Source organism: Thermobia domestica, chromosome 7, assembly GCF_964235325.1.
Source record: "Thermobia domestica chromosome 7, izTheDome1.hap1.1, whole genome shotgun sequence".
Lineage (NCBI taxonomy): Eukaryota > Metazoa > Arthropoda > Insecta > Zygentoma > Lepismatidae > Thermobia > Thermobia domestica.
In genome coordinates this window covers 21,245,144-21,264,104 of record NC_137460.1, presented here as the reverse complement: position 1 = coordinate 21,264,104, position 18,961 = coordinate 21,245,144, and the positions used below count along the sequence as shown (strand labels likewise).

The window sequence follows — 18,961 nt, the reverse complement described above, 5'->3', positions numbered from 1 at the left end:
ATACTGATTCCTTAGTGATAGTATACGTTGAGCAATATAAGAAACGAATTGGCATTTGAAAAAGCACGTGATGCCATGTTCTAAGTATTTTGCTGAGGCGTCTGCTGTGCTGCTTCTACTTCGGATAATAAAGACATTTGAACCTGCATTACAAAGCGGCGGTCATATTGTTCCTTCCTTGAGAAACTCCTCTTCTGTAACTACCGCCACGACGCGAAAGCTATGATTGGCCCCTCTCTCGGTGACCGTAATAACCCCGTGACGTAGATTCCCTTTTCAGAACACAGATTTTCACGTGGCTTTAAATTGTCAATTCGTGTCTTATTTTACTCCACGTATAGTAGGTTTAGAGAAAAAAAAATAAACATTGGATTGGTGTAAATAAAATATACATGTATCTCAGATATCAGCAATGAGATAGCAATTTCTGATTAGTCTAGCTCAGTGAAACTTCTGAGCTACCATACCGTTTTTAAATCCTACTGTGAGCTACTATCAACTCTTTATAATCTTACCTTTGTTTACTGGCTATAAATTTACATTTCTAGTAAATATGAAATTAAGCTATTCAATCTCAAGTTAGCAAATGTCTAATATACACACGAAAAACATAACAAATGTCTAATATACACACGAAAAACATAATATGCACAACCCCACGCCTATACAATACAATCAACTGTGAGATGAGATTGACAATGGCAGTTGCGCGGGAGAAACAAGCAGTTGTTGTCGTTAGCGTCAGCTCAGTAAAGGAATCAAGGTTTGCCAACCGGAGCGTTAACACCATCTACCAAAAATGTCCGCGCGAGCTACTAGTAGCACGCAGTCGACGGTTTGGCGATCACTGGACTAGCTGTTGCCTTTCGCATTGGCACACATTGCCAGCGATTTGCCTGAACCTGAATTTCATGGCAAAACGTAGCCTTGTAGTATGATATAAATCATGAAGTTTAAACGCATGCTTGTCTTCTATAACTGCATTCTCCCACGAACGTTAGAGGTCGATGTAGGATATGTACACGATGTAATTTTTCTTTCATAGATAGATTTGTTGAATAACAGACACTGGAATTGTACATTTTATCTACACCAACCCAGTATTTATTAACTGTAAGAGTACATAATCAAAATAATTTTATATCTATTCTTTGTTTAGTTCTAAGAACGCTTACGCGTGTAAAATTTGCTTTAAAATTTGGCAACATCAGGCTAACATTCATTTTTCAGAGAGCTTGCATATTGCACAATTGTTTGATGTGTACTGTTTTCTGTTTTTCCTCCTATAGCTTGTGCATATATATATATTTTTCTCAGACGATGTAATGATAAAGCATGGCATTTCTTTTAAAATAAAACTCAAGTAATTATTTTTTTAAAAAAGAACAATTTCAGTTGAAGATTGGTTCATCGTATTGTTCAGTCTTCACATTTTGTACTATCACTCATATATATATAATTGTCTAGAAAGGAAGTAAAGTACTTAGTAAAGTACAATTTTGGAATGTGTACATAAAGTTAATTTGTAAAGATGAAAAAATCAATTTTGTTGCTTAAATTGTTTTATAAGTATGCTTGACAGAATAGTACCGTACTTATTGTTGATATAATATAAATAAGGGCATCGTAATATGTAGTTAGGTTAAATTGTAAATAATGGTAATGTAAGATCTGCACGTAGTTTGCGTTAAGCTAGGCATGATTTTTTTTTTTTTTTTCAATTACTAAATCGTGAGTAGTTATTTTTTAGTTACTTTTGAATTAAGTATATTTTCGCGAAATAAAACATTTTTTTTTTCAATTCTGTAGAAAGTAAGTTTACGTTCTCTACAAAACGAGGATCAATAAGAAGTTTTCCAAACATCGTAAAGGATTAAGATGTTGAGTTTTTAGCATATGTTCTGACTTTGATCATATTTTACCATCTCAGCTTGCTGGTCGAGTTTCGCGAAGACCGTTTCAACCTGTTTGCGTGTGAGAAATGAGCATGTTTTGTTTTTAGTTTATTGAATTCTGTTTTTGCATCAAAAGATCCAGTATATTTCAGACAAAATTTTCTTCTAGGTCTTATATCTGGAGAACTACATATAGTGTAGCCAAACCGAAACTATCACTTAACTCAGTATGATGTTCTTATTCCCTTATAATAATAATAATAATAATAATAATAATAATAATAATAATAATAATAATAAAAAGTACAAAGACTCGATTTAGGAGCCGTTCAAAAATTTTGTGGCCCCTGATCCAATTGGCCCAAAAAAATAGCAATCTTTTTGGTTTTCCTAATTGGTATTGTGGATTCCGTGGTATTGTGTTCAGTACATGGCAGGCTTACTGTACTGAACACAATACCATGAAATCTAACCTTTCCAACAATTTTCTTAAAGAAAGGCATTTAAAAATTGTATTGTATGCAATACGCAGGGCCTCAGGAGATTGTGCACCGTTCAAAAATTTTATGGCCCCTGTTCCAAAAACTAATTATTGGCTAAGATCACTTTTTTTTTCCTCTTTTTTATATATATCCTAAAATTCTTGGCCAAGATCGCAATCTTTTGATCCATTCTTTTGGAATATTCCTAAAATTCTTGACAGAGTACGTGATATGGGTTTTGACTTACTGTTAACACAGGTATAATTGTGGCTTTTTCGTGCTTACTATATATTTAGAAATAGACCTTAACTTTTGATAGTATTTTGTATATATGCTTCAATCCAATTTTGTAATAATTATTATGAACCTAGAATCTGCATTTGTGTAGGCGGTTATAGTTTGAACAACCCGGGTTCCAACCATGATGGGAGTCAATTTCTTCTGTTCTGTCGTGTTCTATAGTGATTCGGAAATTTACTCAGTGTCAAATGAGTACGTGACATGATGTTCACCAGATTACTTCCTTTGTAAGCTTGTGGGTGTCAGGAAAGTGTGGCACCCGTAGACATTGCCCTGTCCCGAATAAGTGCTCAGTGGCTCACATGCAAGATTCTTGGTTCTATCGCAGGCTGTCTGGGTTTGTGGTGGACAATAGAGTTCGAAGGAACGAGTGATATTTCTCCCTCTCGTCAAGTGATTTTCCCAGCTCCTGAAGGAAGAATTCCTTCCTTTCTAGGGAAATATTTCTCTCATTTTATATAATTATTGTGTAAAAAAACGTAAATATACTTACACTAGTAGAATATCCTTTCTTCACACGGGGAGAGAATACGTTTCATTTTTGGACTGAATTTGGATTCAAACTAATATCGATCTTTGGTAAATATCTCCCCCTTCCCCAAGTTGCACCATTGGAGTGAAATGATAAAAACGTCCAAGGCCCGAACCTCATCTATATTGAAGTCACAAACGTAATCACTTATATATATATATATATATATATATATATATATATATATATATATATATATATATATATATAGATATATATATATATATATATATATATATATATATATATATATATATATATATATATATATATATATATATATATCTGGAATGTTTCCCCTCATAAAATAGCTTGATTGGAACCTCGGTGGAGAACATCGTATCCGTGCGTTTCTCGAGCTATTTTTTCCCATATTCTCACTCTACCAACTTCATCCGTGATATCATAGCTGTGAGACGTAACACTACAGATTTCATTTTTATTTTCCTAATTAGGGAAGGGACAGTGATACACTTTTTTATTTAAATGTTGTTGCTGGATATTGTATCAGTTTGATAGGTTAAATCTTCACAGTTTATCCTTTTGTACAGTCGCTAGCAAAAGTGAAAATTTCACCTTGTTTCTTTTCTCAAAAACCTATGATTAATAACTTGGAGAAAATATAACCCTTTAAGTTAGATTAATATTGTCTTAAGTCTGCTTTTGGGCCCTCTCCTTGAAAAATTAAATACAGGAGGGTATACACTTCTGTTGGCAATTGTACAGTATGGTTTCTTGTGTCATCATTAGTATTATCGTTTCTCCATTGTTTGTTTCTGAGGTTAAAATTTAAGAATTTCTGTGAAATTCTCTATCTGGCTTGAACTATTTTTCTGTACATACTGAGCCAATAGCCTATAAAGCATAAGTGCAGAACTATAAACGTATTTTTTTTTTTTTTTTTTTTTTTTTAATTCCAATCCTACAACACAAAAATAGAGGAATAATTATATTAAAATCCAGAAAATTTCATAATGATCCTCGTTTTTATGTAGCTTGGAATAGATAACACGAAGTTCAGTGCAGTTTTGGAAAGTATTTATAATAATTTTTCAAGTGATTAGTTGAAAAAATAAAAGCTTGCTGTTTTTTTAATGTAAAAGAGTAATGCATTTGTCACTTGTAAAGTTGACGAAGGAAGCATGCTGCTCGTGATTATTTTTTTCTGCTTGCCGATTCACTTTGGTTGCCGACATTGTGCATTGTCGCCTGCTCTGTTGCTAACTGCGTTGTTTCTCTCTCTCTTTTGTTTTTTGCCTTGATACCTAATCTAGCTCCTCAAATAGCCCAGAATCTGGACTTGGAACGTCGCACACGAGCCTCCCAGACTCCGACGGAGAGCAGCAGGATCCAGACCTTGCGGGAGTGGACTACTACGATGGGGAGAGTCTACCGCCTTTAGGAACGTGTAAAGCAATGTATCCATTTGAAGGTGAGCATTTGTGTGATTATTCGATATATTGAAAGAAAACAAAAACTGATAGTTGTAATTTTTTTTCAGTATTTTAACTGATTATTATATTTACGGAATGGATTCTTGAAAAGTTAAGAAAAAAGACTCATATAATGTTCCATGATGAGCATTGTACTCCATGAAGCAGAAACGAACTCTCTCGTAGCTCCTGTGGTTAGCGTACGCGCCTTTGGCGTAGGAGATCCGGGTTCGTGGGATCTCATGTGGTTCAGATTCCATGTTAAGCTGTAGGTCCACATTTCATATAGCCTCGCTGCTGAAAGGGATGCTAAACTGAAAATCAGGTAAGATCAGATGAAGCAGAAACATTGGAGTCATGCAAAAAACGATGAAAAAAGATCGAAAGCTTTCGAAATGTGGGTGGAGAAGAATAAAGAGAATTAGCTGGGTTAAACGGAAAACGAATGAGCGAGTGTTGAAATTGGGGGATGGGGGATTACCAAGTTTAGATGTAATTAAAAAGAGGGTGAGAAACGAATTGGGTCATAGCTGAGAAGGAACTGTATCTTGAGGGACGTGCTAGAGGATATAGTAGCAGGAAAGAAAGGGTGAAGGAGGCTACAGTTGATAGTATTAAAACATAAAATTTGTACATGAAGACAAAAAGGTTATCTGAAGACCACAGTGCATGGAAGCTTCTTAGTTGCAGCCTGTCAATAATGGCAGAATACCTATAACGATGTACCGTTTTCCAAAGACTTGGTGTATATGTGATCAGAGATTAAATTCAGAAATTGCCCAAGGATGCCGAGCCTGCACCAGTTTTATAGAGTGTCCCGCGGTCTTCTTACCAAATACCTCAATTAAAACTATATAACATCCGTTTCTATTATTTATGTTTAAATATTCGTATTTTGTAGTAATGTTTTAATTTTTTTTTTCATCTTTTTGAAGCCAAAGGGTTTCACCTTTTGTTAGGGATAAGGTGTGTTTTTCAGGCATCGTGGGTGAGCATTAAGTCCCCTTTAGTATAAGTGGAAATCAGTTAATTTTAATAGCATCATGCAACTGTGAAATGTAGATAACACTTCGTCGGTATTTGTCTGCTTCGTTTCGCATTTCAATGCTTCACTTTCCCACAGAGTGTACCTAAGATTTCTCTATAACGCTTCCAGTGACAGAATCATTTAATATTTTAATAGATTTAAGGCAGTAGTTTCCAATCATTTTATTTATTTATTTATTTATTTATTTATTTGATTGATTGATTGATTGATTGAACGACTCGCTTTACTGAATATCCACGATATGGCAACCCATTTGTTTCATTTTTTAATTATTATTAATGATATGATAGTGTCTCTTTCAGTTTCTATTAAGTAGCGACTCAGTGTAGTATGAACTTCGTTACTGCCGCTGGAAGTGTTGACTAGAACCGTCTGTCTCAAAATTGATTTCAGTTATTTATTAAACGTTGCATGATTTTTATAATTTGAAATTTCGCGCGACACAACCTATGGGACTGCGCAACACATTGGTTGGGGATCACTTGGTTAAAGTCCCTTTATTCATTAATATTTAATAATAATAATAATAATATATGTGTGTGTGTATTTGTCGTATACAAAGGAGTGGACCAAATTTTGTATACGGATAGATCTCCATCATATCTAATCCCCTACGAAGCCCTTTTCTCGATGTTCGGTCCGGGAGAGGTGTTTTTTTTCATGTTTTTTTTTTTTTTAAAGAACACCTGGTCTGTATACAACCATCATTACATTTTGGTGTTGCGGGCTTACATAAAAGCAGAGGATAAACTGGTAGTAACGAAATGGTGGTGGAAACCTTTTTGTTTTAATTTACACAGGTTCTGAATTATGACAGATACTTATGGGTTTTTACAGGTATTATTTAATACATTGAGGTTTATTACTGAGATAGGGTTACACGATGTAAGGCCTCTTTCAAGAAACATTTGTATTTCCCCACCCCACCCCAATCACTTTAGAATGTAATCCCTGTGTGTAATGTATAGGGTTTACCAGAGAGAACATCAGAACTTTACAATGAGATAGAATGAGAACAAGTGATGAAATATTTTCTTTCATTAGTGTGAAAAACAATCATTGATACAGTTTCGAAGATAATGTTCAAATGAGTCGCTCAATTCCAAAACGGGATTTGCTAATACCTGATGATTTATCCCATTTAAAGTGTTCAGGTATATATTTTGCATTTCACATAACTTATTTTGCTTATTTTCAGATGTAGATATTAAAATGCTTTAAAAAAAAAAAAAAAAACTGATTTCTGAGTAAGTTTGTAAAATGTATAAGAGACGTTTTGGAAACGGGCAACACAAATATCCTTTGCTTCGGAGAATGGAATGGGTCGAATTTTGCATCACATTTGCACACACACATTGCGCGGACATTCCCAATGGTACGTTGAATTTTCTCTTTCAATTCACAAATCATTCTTGGTTTACACGCATAGATTCAAGACTTGAGGTAATCTCTTAGAAAATAATCCAGGAGAAAGATAACATGATCTGGGCGACCACTTCACATCATTATTTGTCGACAGAACGAGTCCGGAGAATTTTTTGTGTGATAAGTCAACAGTCAGAGAGTTGTGTGGCGACGTACATCGCCTTGTTGAAAAAAGGAAGAAAAAAAAAAGCTTGTTTATTTTCGTATTGATCAGTTAAGGCCACAAAAACTGGATTATATGTTCTTGTTTTATTGGCAGTAATATGATTGCAATGTTCGTCTTCAAAAAACTAAGAACCGATCACACCATTAGCCCAAAAGCCACACCACAAAGTGAACTTTTGGGAATGGAAGGATGAATCATATGCTGAATGGCGATTTTCATTAGCCCAAGTCGGTAAATTGAGTGTATTATGTTAACTGTACACTTTACAATGACGAAACGTCTGTGAAACTAAACACTCATTTTGATCATAAATTCGACTAATTTTTATACGTTTTAAATTGTATGTCTACCCACACTAATTTGCCACACACAGCTGTCACAGTTGTATCTCCCCAATCCAATCAGTATTGCTAGAACACGATTTCAAAGTTCTGACGTTCATTTTGGTAAACCCTTTATTAAAATATATTTGAGTAGCTGTGTTAAAGGTACATGTCCAACTGAAACAATGCCATGATATGATTACATGCGTTTTTTTTTCTTTCTTTCTTTCTTTAAGGCATGGGTCTTTCTCTCTCTGTCCCTTGACTTTACCGAGTTTTTGGCATAAGAGTTCCTTGCGGATTTTGAAAATTACGGTTATCTTCTGGGAAGGGAGCGCAAGTAACTTTTGACGGAGCGGTTTGAATGATCTGTTCCTGATAGTAACATCTAAGTGATGAGACCTTGGTATTCAATGATAGCTAGATTCTAATTTTGTTTAAAGGGATATAGACCGGGTTAGCTCAGAATGAGAGATACTCTACAGAATTTCGTTGAAACTGCCTGGAAGACTGATTTGAGCAGTTATATCCTATTCGGTGCTCACCGCAGGAATTGTAGTGAGATTCTCTAATGCCAAAAAGACCTGAGACTAGCATAGACTGGAATGATGTTTGCTTTCCCATACACGACTTTGAAATAAAATTTGATACATTCTATTTTAGTCTTGTTTAGAGAAATTTGATAGGAGACAGGTAGTTTAATAATGGAGGCTTTGTTTCTACAGAAAGCCTCGGGATGGCTGATTGAGCTACCCGGAGACAAAACCTTTTTTGTTTTGTTTTTAATCGAAGTCGATCATGAAATCAAATTAATTTTACTTCATTTTTTCATCTCCTGAATCTTCAGTTCTAGCTGGTTATGTTTTATTTTCTCTCTCTCTCTCTCTCTCTCTTTCTCCCTCTCTCTCTTTCTTTCTTTCTTTTTATTATTATTTCCTAAGGTAACAGGTGAAGCAGACAAAAAGAGAAATTATTCCTCTAATATTCTATTAAATTTAGTCTCTTTTATTTACATATCCGTTGGCATATTAAGAAGCAGTCCTACAAATACCTCTCATTATTTCCATGTTTTATGTTTAGCGTTTGAAGTGAATTGTGGAAGGATAGAGAGCTGAAAGGTGAGGTATACCAAATATGTCACAAATGGGCCTTTTCAACCGTTGTTCTTTCATTCAAAGTATTGCCAACCTACAAAATAACATCTACTTGTGATTTCCGAAAAATCTAGTCTTCCTGTTCCGAAGAAATACAAAAATATCCCATCAGATTTTATAGTCATTTTCTGCATATTTAGAATAATATGTTCATAGTAAGTAGTAATTGTAGAGAATTTGTAGCGATTTTTCAAAAAATACATATATTTCTTTCAGCAACAAGTGAAGGTTCAATCCCAATGTTTGATGGCGAAGAATTGTATATCATAGAACTAGATCAAGGCGATGGATGGACCAGAGTAAGAAGAATTACTGATTCCGAAGAAGGATTTGTGCCAACGTCATACATCGAATGTACACTGTACAGCAGTTGTTAGAAAAGACTTAAAAAGTGTAGTGTTGGACTGAGTGTCGAGATTATTTGAAATGCTCCAAGACTTTTTTTTTTTAATTAATCATTATGGTAATCGCGATGCTTTGTGGGATAGAATTCCACATACTGTTCACTTTATCTTTTGTCACAGAATTCATAATCTATGGTGCATTAATCGTAAGTGTAATTTAAGCAATAGCGCGCTTTTACGATATTCCTTTTCGTTTATCAAATGTATGTTATCCTCGAAAAATCATGCGGATTGATGACAACATTTATTCTTATACTTTCCCCTAGTCTACTTGATGGTGCTGTTTCCCGTCTTTAATGTCTATGAGAAAGGCAGAGAGAAAATTATTACACTTAACTAAATGTTCATAAACAAATAAAAGTCTGAGGCGTTAGGCGAAGTTTCACCGCCAGCCACATTTTCGTATTTTAAAGCATTACAGTTTTACTTCTTACCCTGCTGGCATTTACATCGTGAAGTGAGCTAAAGTTGAGGAATTCGTCTTAGAAGTAATTTAGGTAGTGTGTACTTTTATGCAGTAATGGATTTACAATTCCATAGTCCTGTTTGTATTTTCTAATTCGTTCCATTCCAATGTTATTAGAGATACGTTGCGATAAAAAGTAGATGAAGCATGACGTTATTTAATTGTTCATTGTGCAGTATTGTAGATATATAATTGGAGATAACAAAAATAGACAAGTACCTTCATTGCTCATTATCGTTCTGTACTTGGTGCACATTCTGCTACGGTTCTCAAATTTGCCACTTTAAGCTGTGAACTCGTGACAGATCCGCTGCAATGACCAAATTCTTGGTCAATTTTCAACGATAGTAGATTCGAAGTAAAGCGATAAAGTTAAGATTATAGTATTGTACTTTTGATTTTGTGTAGTAATTAAAAAAATGATACGTTGTTACCGTATTCAATTTTGCAACAACTAAGAGAGCATTGTTTATCTTATTTTTTTAAGTAACTTTTAAATCGTGGACCTGGTAACGTACTCTTTTAACAATGAGAACGGAGTGAAAACTATTTCGAACTATGTGTTACTAAGGAGGTTGCAAACAAGGTCTTTTAACTCGGCTACGTTTTAAACATGTTTATTTTAGTTTAAAGTAATGTATCAGACATATGAATTCTATTGACGAGAGATAGTGGGTGATATGTGGAAATATGTAGGTAGGAATTAGTAGTCATGTTTTCTTCAAAGGATCAGGACAGTTGGTGAGGAAATTCGTTTCGATGTAAGAAAATGTTGCTGTATATAGATATGTAATAAGATGGATATACTGGTTGCCTCGTACTCATGTGATATTGGATTATTATTATTATAACAGATTGGTGTATACCGCCATTGCTGCCGGAAAGCAAAAGAATTGTAATTGCTGTTTTTTTAAGTTTGAGTATTGTGTCATATGTCAAATATATATATATAATGAATATAGGAATCCCAATGCGGGCATATAAAAAGTAAAATAAAAAATACTTGTATAGTTGTGCACAGAAAATATCGTTTTCGATTCTTACGGATGTTGTCAAGCATTAAAAAAAGAAAAACAAAAAAAAAAAAAAAGAATTCAAAAAGAAAAGTTGTCAGTCATACATTCTTCACTTCCCTTTCTGTTTTTTTGTTGTTTCACACAATGGATGTTTTTTTAACACTACTTTGTGTGTTTGCACTTTTCGTTTCTATTTCCTTCGATTTTCATAGTCGTGACGATTAAAGAGTTGTCTCTAGTAGGTCTCTGTGTATTCAGTTTTTCCTGTTATTTTTACAATAGCGGTAAAACCGGACTATATATAAATTTGGCCTTTTAAGTAATCAAATAGTAGTCTAGCGAAGGTAGTATCAAACAAATCGGTCTTTGAGAAATAGCAATAAAAATACATGTCCAAGTCTGCGGCGTCTCCTAATACAATTATGTGACGATATTTTCGTTAGAATATTCAGCGCTTTGTCTGAGGTGTGATAAAATTATAAGTGTATTGACCTTGATTTAAATTATTAGATGTACCTTTTCCAATCTTTAAACAGTTTCATTGTTGATTTTCAAATACTCCTTTTTAATGCTTTTGATTCTGTTGCTGCTTTCCATGTTCTTCTTGAAGTCCATTCTGATAAGAAATAATCCCCTTAAAAAGAAGTACTCATTGTTCATTCATTGCCTGCTTTGTGCTGTGCCTCTGACGAAGTTGAATGATCAACCAACGAAACAATTGTCATTTTTCCTTCTCAAAACCACACTAGCTGGAATTAACATAGTGTTTTATTTTAGTTGTTTATTCGTTGTGGAAGCTTAAATAAGTTTAAAAGGTTGACGTAATATTGTTTTCTTTATATGATGTAGATGATAATTGACAGGTCAAATTATACAGTAAAAAAATGAAATCTCAGACACACTAACCAGTTTGTTTTCGTAGTACTTTCTTTAAATAGACTATAGTAAACCCCAAATTTTGGAGAGATTTTACAAAGCTGTATCTTGATATACGTGTATAATGCTATATTTTATCATAAACCGCCTTCTCGTCCATGTCAAGAATTATCTCCTTAACAAGATCTTTCTTATTTCTTCATAACATTGCCCTCTTTCGCGTCAACAGGAAAGAAAACATTTACTCAGAAAGAAAATAAACGTACCGCCAGGGCAGGATGAACACACTTCCATCCTAGGCTATACTTTTGAAACGCCCTTCCCCAAGAGTAACGTAGTTTCTAATATATTTCTGCTTCCGACTATTACCAACACGTTCAGGATTTTAACAATCATTTAACTTACTTGTAATTGTGAAAAATTTTTTGTACTTCCTACCTTTCGGCTCTGTAGATCCTTGTTTCCGGTGGATAAATCTGGAAGAAAAACAATAAAACCATCGGGAAAAAAAAAAAAAAAAAAAACTCACCGGGACATAAGTTCAAACAACATTTTGTCTTTGCTGCTGGTCATATTTCAAATGATTATCATACTTTAAATGATCCGCAGCACTTTATGAAATAGCAAGCTCAACTTACGTAACAAAAGAATGCGCAAATTTTGAATTCTATTTTCCATCTTGGTTTTATCCACAGTGAACAAGGTTGTGGAGGAGAGCCGCAAGCTAGAAAGTACAAAGGATTTTCAGGAATCAAAATTACAAGTAAGTAAAATGGTAAGAAAGAAAATGAGAGTGCCGCCAGAACCGGATAAGCACTCCCTTCCTGTAGGGTATACTTTTGACCTCTTTCCTCACCCCCCTAAAAAAATGTAATTTTGAATATATTTCTACTTCCCGAATTTGAAGTGGTGCTGTTGTCTTAGTACATTGTGTTTTAACACATGAAAATTCCATATTTTGATTGAGCTTTTCGGCTTTGTTGTAAATTATAACGACCATGTCAATAATGGATCCCAGCACTGAATCCCGACTACACAAAGATTCATTGCTCAACATACGATTGGACGGCAGGATCATTTGAAAAAAGGAAAAACATAGAATAATCTGTAATGCAGAAATGATCACATAAATTTTTGGCAGAGTGAATTTTGTAATGTCTCAAAAGTCCCTGACAGTTACAACAAAATGTAAGACGAAAAACCGTCTCTAAATATGATGTTTTCAATCGAAAGTAAGGTTTTTTTTTTTTTAAATCGGACGAGCCGTTTGAGCTGTACAGTCTTTATGCACCCAGTGTTAAATGAAAATCCAACATTGTCATTTATCTGGACCCACGACATAAGTGAATGAAGTTACTGTTTGAAATGACTGTGGCCATCGACACGTTAGCGTAAAAGACAGTGACTTCATTCACTCATGTTGTGGGTCCAGGTAAATGGCAATGCTTCATTTAATATTGGGCGCATAAAGAGTGTACAGCCCAAACGGCTCGTCCGATTTAAAAAATTCTTTCACTTTAGATTGAAAACGTCATATTTGGAGACTGTTTTTCCTCTTACATTTTTTTGTAATTCGGATAATAAGAGTCACCCTAATGTCAGGGGACTTTTGAGACACCCTGTATATAAGGATGCGAGGGGGAGGAATGCTAAATATACCACCCCAGCATCCATCCTACTCACCGTAGGTGCAAATCCGGGCCTGAGTGCCTCAGTTAGAGTTAAGATATACATTCGACGTATATGACCCAATCCTTTTCTGTGCACGGTAACCTGTTAGAACAGTGAACAGACAATATTATCTAACCATAGACATTATGTGACAGTGGGAAGAGATGTCATAAAAAATAGTTTGGGAAGGGGAAAAGTATTTTCCCATGCAGAAAGACAAGATTAAATGTAGAAGTAAAGGAAATCCTGTGCTTTCACTCGCTATATAATTCTTTTTTCAATACCGTAAGAATAAATTGTACACAAGATACTTCTCTGTACAGTACTAAAAAAAAAATATGTTAACCCACATTGGTCCATTCTTTCCAAAGTGCTTGACTGAAAAAAATACATGGGATATATATTTGCACTCCTCCTGGATACTGTGCACAACTATTCAATTATTTTTTACTTTACATTATATATAAGTAAATACATGTATGTATGTATGAGTGTGAGCCTGTATGCGTGTATGTTTGTATATATATATAAAGTAATAATATTAAGATGCTATCATTGTACTCAGCCATTTTTTTATGTTAAATGATAAAAAAAAATAAAAATATATGGATTTTATTTTGATAAAAGCTACTAATGCTTTTGTAGTTAGGAGTATGGTTGTATTGTATTTAGAATGTATGTGTTGTTCATTTCTCTCTCTCTCTTTCTGTCTTTCTTTCTCTCTGTATGTGTGCATTATTATTGAACGAGTGAGCGAGTGCCTATGTATCACGAGTGGATGGTTGTAAGATGTAGGCGATAATGGATGTTGCCATAGTTCTTCTATTTCAAATCATTCCTCTTTTTTTTTTAAAAAAAAAAAAACGAATGAACGCATTACTTATTTGAAATGTTGGATTATTCTGTCTGATGTCAGTGCATGACACCAATGGCGGCTCTTGAAGTAAGTCACATTAGTAAAAATTTTATATTTTGTCGGTGCAGGCTAAGGGAACAAAGCTTAGTTAGGAGGGTGAGTCCGAAAATAAGTTTCCCCAGGTGACTGTGGACGGAAGTGGGGATGCAAGACCAAAATTAGTGTATGACATTAAAGATCAGATGTACCTTTATTTTTCCACATAAGTACTACGTACATTGAGACATTTGTCATACCGGTCTATAAGCTTCAAAAATCTTTCAAGAAAAATTCGGGGTTCTGCATACGGAAGAAGCGTCAAACAGCTTCTGTGACTTCAGCATTGCTTCCAAAGCGCCTGCCGTCGAGAGTCGTCGTCTTCAAAGCCGGAAACAAGATGGAAGTCACTGGGTGCGAGATCTGGACTGTATGGTGGATGGGCAAGGCGCTCCCACCCAAAAGAAAACGAGAGGGGAGCATTATTTTCGGACTCCCCCTCTAATATACTAATTCTTGTATATAGTTTTCCTGTTATGGCTTGTAGCGGTAATTTTTTTTTTTTTTTTTTTTTTTTTTTTTTACTTTGTGACTTCCCTTAAAGAGCCGCTGCTGAGTGTTATTTTTAATGGAAAGAAAATAAAAGTGCCAATAAATTATCATTAAAATTTACAAATTACAGAATTGCATCACCATTCCGCTTAATTAAATGGAGGCTATATGTAAAAAAAAAACACAAAATTTAAAGGATATATGGTGGTCTGTTATCAAGCTTTACTAACTCCACTTTCTTACGTTGCCAATTATAAGATGGAGTTCGACTGTATGGACTGTGTTGTGCGACTTCACGTATTTATTTTTAAAATTACGATCCCGCGTGCTCCGATTCGTCGCAAATGTGGTAAAATTGTACAGCGTAATATTTGGGTGTTGTGCATGTTCCTTTAAATTTTGAGTTCGCTATAAGTAATTAATATACAACAGATTCTACGGTTGCCTCTAGATTATGTAAAAATATTTTTAAAAAATTACCTATTTCGGATTACTAGCACGTAGCATTTTTCCTTTGTAAAACTTAATGTAATGTCCATTGACTTAGGAAACACATTGCATTACTGCTCAAATGAAGATAATGTATGTACAATGCGATGCTTTTTTTTTTTTTTTTTTTTTTAATTCATGTATGTTGAACTGAGTTTGACACTGACTTTATATATTGGTACACTTTGCACGTAACATCTTTGGAAAGCACAAAAAGTGATGGAAATATACAGTATTTTACTCGGTTAATTTTAAACTTAGACAAAACAAAATATACAGTGAAATGTGTCTTAAAAGTGCCACGCTTGGTTTCACAGAATATATATCAACTTAGATAGGTGGCCAGCTGAAGTGGTTTTTACTGTATATTGCTGTGCGTTTTCTTTCCAAGTTTTAAAAGAAATATTTTTTCGTGCTTTTTTTAAAATATATAAATAGTACAGCTTACACTGAAACGCACTTCTGTGAAGTGTATTTCTAATAATACTTGTGTTAGATATATTTTTTTTAATGTTAGAAAAGATATTTTATTTAATCAGTCAATTTGATTGATTATTATTGTATTTGTATAGTTAAACACAGGGATATAAACTTAGCGACTTTGCAAAATAATTATAATTGAACATGCAGTTTTTTTGTTACATGTTTACATATATTAATGACTGGTACATCTTTATTAACATAATAGGAACATAAATAAATAAACAATATGTGCAAAGATATCTCTCTTCGTAGAAGAGAATTCAAAGATAGACTACGTTATTAAAAGGAGATTTATCATAGCTAAACTGGAATTATTATTATAATAATTATATTTTCCTTTTTCATGTCTGTTGTGTTATTAATTGTAGCTGGTGATTTTTTCTCCTCTTCTTTCGTGTTGCTCTTAACTGGCTCTCAATTTTGGCATGTTCAGTATATATTGTAATATCAGATATATATATAAATACCTATATCTATATATATTGTATTCAATCAATTTATGATTATGATTATTATTATTATTATTATTGATTAGCTCATTGCTTCTTATTGCAGTGTAGATTGTATATAGCAAGTTCCTATCTGTGTTTTCGATGAACTAACATTTTTTTAGAAATTTTGTTGTATAAATTTATATTGTTTTTAATCAAGCATTTAAAGAAAAATTGCCAATGAAATGTGTGTGTTTTCTTTTTTAATTACTATAATTGTTTCTAAATTTCCATGTACCCATTGCTCTTAGAAAGTGAAAATTGATTTTTGAAACCTTCAAGATAGCCGGAAGTAGAACTGTATTGAATTTGCAGGTGATACGGGCTTTTTAGCGGAATGTGACAAGGGAACATCTTGTGTTGAGAGTAGCATTTCGTAATCAAACAGTCCACAATCGATAGAAAGGTGAAAAAAAAGTGAGAAACCCAAAGTTTAATACGCAGAAACACAGGAGATAGAGAGAAAAAGAGGATTATTGAAAATGAAATGAAATCTTTGAGTTTAACGCCCCATGATTATCCCAGCTAGGCTAAAGGAAACGATAATTAAAGCAAGTGAATGATGATGGACCAATTGGTGGGATGAGAAAGTGGGAGGAAACGGAATTACCCCGAGAAAACCAGCGGGCACGATGTTGTCCACTACAAACTTATTTAGTCGGGGATCGAATCAAACATCCTACGCACCAGAGGTAAGCGAAAGGAGGATTAATAATCACGTGAAGAGAGCAATGCAAGATACACACTTACACAAACATTTTCAAAATGGTTCAAGTAACCAAAAGGGAACTTGCATAACAGTATAATAAGCAAACATTGTATCCACAGACGTGCTCAATGTCGCCATATGTAATGCTGTGTTCCCGACTTAATTACAAAGGAAAGTTGCATTAAATTGCATGAGGTACAAATTATAACATACAGAAAATCTATTTGCGATTACAAACTGACGTGTGAAATCGCGATGCACAGTGTTGCTAATTTTCGAAGATATATAAATTGCAAAAGTGCTGAACTTGAGATGTATAAAAGTAGGTACAGTACACTATTCTGACCTATTGAAACCAAACTGTGATGTACAAGCAAGAATATCATCACCGATACGAGCACGTAGAGAACAAACGAAGCACAGTGTCTAAGCAGTGTTGTGAAAGTAGGAAAACTACACCCAAGCAGAAATGATCCATCCCCTTGGATGGCCAAGTTATTAGTAGGTTCGCTTACGCACGCAATAACTGGTATATTACTGGTGGTAAATAGTTCAGTGTTGTCCTGTTGTTGAGGAAATGCCCGGCATTAACATTAAGCTGTTTCTCATAAGCAGAGGGTGGTTTCAAAAGTACATTTGAAGTATATATCTTACAGAAAGTACATTTGTAAACCCTGACATTTTGTAATCATCCTAATACACACTTGAAATGTAGCTCATGTACTTTGTTGTTGGCAAATTGTTTTATAATATGCTTATTTACTGATTAAAGTTTATAAGTAGCGTGTGAGATAAGGAGAAGCATCGTACAGTGTGCACACCTGACAAAGCTTCCTGGCTTCGTCTGAAATTAAGAAGTCAAAACATTACTCAGTTGGTGTCATAAACCTTCAGGCATTTCATCAGTATAACAACTTACGCGAACAAAACTTCCCACCAGCGAAAAGTGGCAGCCTCATCCATTAACTATTCTGTGATTGTCCATAAATAAGCTTTATGTTGAGTTTGGTTCTTCATGACCTGCAGCGTTGCGGTAGTAGACAGCAACTCGACACGATAAAATAGTATAGCCTATACCAGAAAATAATACCACACACAGCACAGAGAATAAGTAAAGCTTTAAGCGCTTTGTAAACACTTCAGATAGGGAGGGGATGAAGTAGGAAATTTTCTGCCTTTCAATCTAGCAACACTGCCACCTGATTGCATTTCAAATGGCGCCCATGTGACACTACATAAAGTGCTTAGCAATCGTGCTTATAGTAGAAATTCAAGGTGTCCTACTTTTCAACAAAAAATAAATGTATTCGAGTAATACTGCTGAAAGGGTTATAACACAGTAGCCAATAGTAAAACAGATTGTCAGAGCTTCCCAAACGAGAACAAGAGTTGGAACAAAATGATTGGTGTTAATTGATACTGTAGTGTGTAAAAGATCTTTCTTTGAGAACTTAGCTAGTACATGCCTCATTACCACTTAAGAAATTTTTAAAGCTGTTTCAGAAAGAGGAGTCGCGAATTGATCTTTAGGAGGGAGAGGTTTATAACCGTCAGTGTGTGTAGTGTAGAGTCTGCTAAACAACTTATTTAGACAAAATTACAAAGTTTATATTAAGAGTTATAATAATACTGGATTGGAAGTAGAATCAAAAACAAAGTTCTAGAGAAGATAAAAACTGGAACACAAGCTGATTTCTTGCATGAAATGAGATTTTATCAGAAGGCTGCAGAATATGCGTTTCCAAAACCAACTACCATTGACTAATCTTGTTCTGAAAAATGGTCTTCTAGAGTCATTACTTTATGTTTATATATACATATATATATATATATATATAAACTAAGAGTCAAAGAATAATGAAGTATCCTCAACTGTAGGAGCAGAACTTTAAATTTCCTTATGTGCCTTTGAAAGGAAAAGTATCCAGAATTAACCTTTGGCAAACAACAATGATGTGAACACTATGTAAAAACGGAACCGCCTCACACACATTATATATATATATATATATATATATATATATATATTGTAAGGATCCCCACCTTCCAGTGCGAGCACATGTTATTCATGCAACACGTGCTATCGTTTATAAGCATCAGTACAGCAGACGATACATATAAAACCAGGCAGACATGAAGACAGCACGACAGGAA

At 34.3% G+C, this 18,961-nt stretch overlaps 1 protein-coding gene across 3 annotated transcripts in view; it reads left to right on the top strand.

Moving 5' to 3' along the window:
• Positions 1-16,284, top strand: part of Cip4 (formin-binding protein 1-like Cip4) — a 278,849-nt gene extending 262,565 nt beyond the window's left edge. For 2 of the 3 annotated variants that reach the window (XM_081764189.1, XM_081764187.1), the window contains exons 10-11: positions 4,484-4,641; positions 8,975-16,284. In XM_081764189.1, coding sequence (XP_081620315.1) covers positions 4,484-4,641; positions 8,975-9,135 — 319 coding nt within the window. In that variant the 3' untranslated portion in view covers positions 9,136-16,284. The remainder of the gene's footprint in view (positions 1-4,483; positions 4,642-8,974) is intronic. The other variant, XM_081764188.1, reaches the window with a different exon arrangement.
• The last annotated feature ends 2,677 nt before the right edge of the window (positions 16,285-18,961 follow it).